The following is a 2740-nucleotide window of genomic DNA, read 5'->3' as shown; positions in this document are numbered from 1 at the left end:
AAGCGTGTTCTTCCTATGTTTTCCCCTAAGAGTTTTATAGTGTCCGGGCTTACATTTAGGTCTTTAATCCATTTTGAGTTTATTTTTGTGTATGGTGTTAGGGAGTGTTCTAATTTCATTCTTTTACATGTAGCTGTCCAGTTTTCCCAGCATCACTTATTGAAGAGGCTGTCTTTTCTCCACTGTATATCCTTGCCTCCTTTGTCATAGATTAGCTGACCATAGGTGTGTGGGTCTGTTTTGTTTAATATCTCTGCCTGTGATGGTATCTATTATATAGTTCATTGTTTCTTTTGTATTTTTCAGCTTTATTGAGGTATAACTGGTATAAAAAAACTGCACATAATTAATTTATACAATTTGGTGGATTTGTACAAATGAATACACTCACAGTACCACCACCACAATCAAGGGAATAAACCTATCCATCACCTCCAAAAGCTTCCTTGTATCCCCACCCCACCTCCTTTTTTGGTAAGAATAGTTAACATGAGATTTACAGTTAATGAATATTGGGGTGCAGAATGCCTTACTATTAATTGCAGGCACTGTGTTGTACAGCTGATCTCTGGAGGTTACTTCACTGTTTTCTTCTGAAGTGGTTGTACTTCTTTGTTGTCAAGGTCCGTGTTAAGATAAAGGGATGAACATCGGAACCCTTTTTTGTGACAACCCAGGTGAGTTCAAATGAGAAGAGGGAAAGCTCTCATGTGAAGAACTACAGAAAAGCACAAGTCATCACTCTTCCTCTACACTGAGCAGCTCTTCAGTGAGTATTTTATTCTCGGCTGCTTCTCCTCACCCCTATGTTGGGGAGGAGACTTTCCCCACTGAGGTTTGAGAAGGAAGGGGGTAGGGGACTGAATACTTGGGCTACTTTTCACTGCTCCTCCCTGAGAGCTTCTGTGCAGCCATGCTGAGTTTTAAGGAGTGGGTATTGATGGCCTCAAGGCAACAGCTGGACTCAGAGGGCTTTTCCTTTTTTTTTTTTGTTTTGTTTTACATAAAAAGGGTTTTATTTGCAGGGGAGCGGGACTCTAGTCAAACGAGCCAAATCCCATGTCGTCATCTGACTCCTCCTTCTTCTCCTCCTCTGCTGTGGCTGGGGCAGAACTCTCAGCACGAGCTGCAGCTCCTGGGGCAGCAGAGACGGCCACAGCCCCGCCAGCGGGCATGCTGGCCAGCTTGCGGATACCCTGGGCAATGACGTCCTCAATGTTCTTGCCGTTCTGCTCACTGATGACCTTGTTGAGCCGGTCGTCGTCCGCCTCGATGCCCACGCTGTCCAGGATCTTCTTGATGTCCTTGGCGCTGGGGGAAGTATTGCGCCCAAGGGCGGCCAGCAGGTAGGAGGCAACGTAGCGCATCTTTGCGGCGGCAGGGAAGCCTTGCGCGTGCGACCTCGGCAGCGTCAGGGACGGAAAGGGTCTTTTCCTAATTTAGCCTTCCTGATCCCACTGGCTGGACCCCATCTCCTATCTACACAATATTTCAAACAGCTCTCCCTCTCTCCAAGTGCTTCCTACAGTTGTCTCTTTTATTCCTCAGGTTTCTACCATTGATCTTAGGAGAAGGAGCCAGCAGGCTGTGCTAATTCTTCTTCTTATTGTAAATCAGAATCAAATACTAGTTTTTGAACCATATCACAAAGAAGAGGCATTATAGTTTAAGTTAAAGTGCTCAAGAATCTATCCTAATAAGGAGTTAAACCAGATTTCAAACTTCACTCAAATCAAAGTCTGTGTTCTTTCTATTTCTCTGTCTCTAGGAGGGTTTAGACTAGACTGAATTTACCTTTTTGTGGTTTTGTAGCAATTAAGCCTTTCTTTTTAAACCTATTGTCATTGCTACCTGAGGAAAAAGCAGTTGGTATGGGTTATGAAATGTCTGCAGAGTGGAGAACTCTCTACAAATTTGCAGAAGAACAATTTTAATAATAAACAGCAGCATTGTGCCCTCTGTGTTTTTCCACAGAGCAATTTCATTGCTGGTTTGTTTGACCTTGAAACCTTGTGCCACTGCTTTGCACAATTAGCAGACTCTAAATGTATATTCAGGTCACATCTGTGCTGAATTGTTTTATTTATATGGATTGATTGTGGATTACGACACAGCATCCCTACTTATTCAGGATAAGTGGAGTGAGGAGTTTTAAGGACAAACAGTGAACCAGCTGCAGAAAGGTCAAGAAGACAGAAGAGTGTAATATTGCAACTTGATAATGTAAACTTCAAGAAGGGATTTTTATTAAACCATAAAAAACATCTGTACCATCTTAAGACTGAAAGTTCAGGCTTATTAAGCACTGACTGTAATGAATTTTGCATACAGTCATCATAAAACTCTCCTCGACCTGCCATGGTTTCTGAGGAGGAGCATTATTCCTAACCTGGGAAGTATTTCAAACTTTTTCTTAAATATCTTCTAATGCCCAGTAAGAGGTAGTGAATATCTTCAGAGTAATAGCCTGAAGTAGCTATAGAAAATTCTGATAGAAAATCCAAAACACATTTTTGTAATAATCATACTTTTACTTTAAAAATGTATGCATTTTTGTACTGTCCTCCATACAATAGCCATGTTTGCTTTAATAAGTGAAATATAACTTATTGCCTCAATCCTGTGGTTTACTGAATTAGTAAACCTCTGTTCTACTGAATTAGAATTTTAGAGATATGGACTCCAGTATATTTTTGCTAGATCTGTGCAGATGTTTCTGATGGGTGGTCAAATTGAGAGT

The 2740-nt window shown here is 41.4% G+C and overlaps 1 protein-coding gene across 1 annotated transcript; it reads right to left on the bottom strand.

Moving 5' to 3' along the window:
* Positions 1-757: 757 nt before the first annotated feature.
* On the bottom strand, positions 758-1420 carry LOC308628233 (large ribosomal subunit protein P2-like). The gene has a single exon (XM_081255022.1). The coding sequence runs from the start codon at positions 1365-1367 to the stop codon at positions 1038-1040; it is 330 nt and encodes a 109-aa protein (XP_081111148.1). The 5' UTR covers positions 1368-1420; the 3' UTR covers positions 758-1037.
* Positions 1421-2740: the final 1320 nt, after the last annotated feature.

Source organism: Mesoplodon bidens (assembly GCF_964165515.1).
Source record: "Mesoplodon bidens genome assembly, chromosome: 14".
In the NCBI taxonomy this organism is placed as follows: Eukaryota; Metazoa; Chordata; class Mammalia; order Artiodactyla; family Ziphiidae; genus Mesoplodon; species Mesoplodon bidens.
Note: the sequence above shows the minus strand (reverse complement) of the source record. Positions and strands in the feature narration are given on the sequence as shown.

Excerpts from the sequence above, each read along its gene's own strand:
- LOC308628233 (XM_081255022.1), bottom strand. The coding sequence starts at position 1,367 with ATGCGCTACGTTGCCTCCTACCTGCTGGCCGCCCTTGGGCGCAATACT.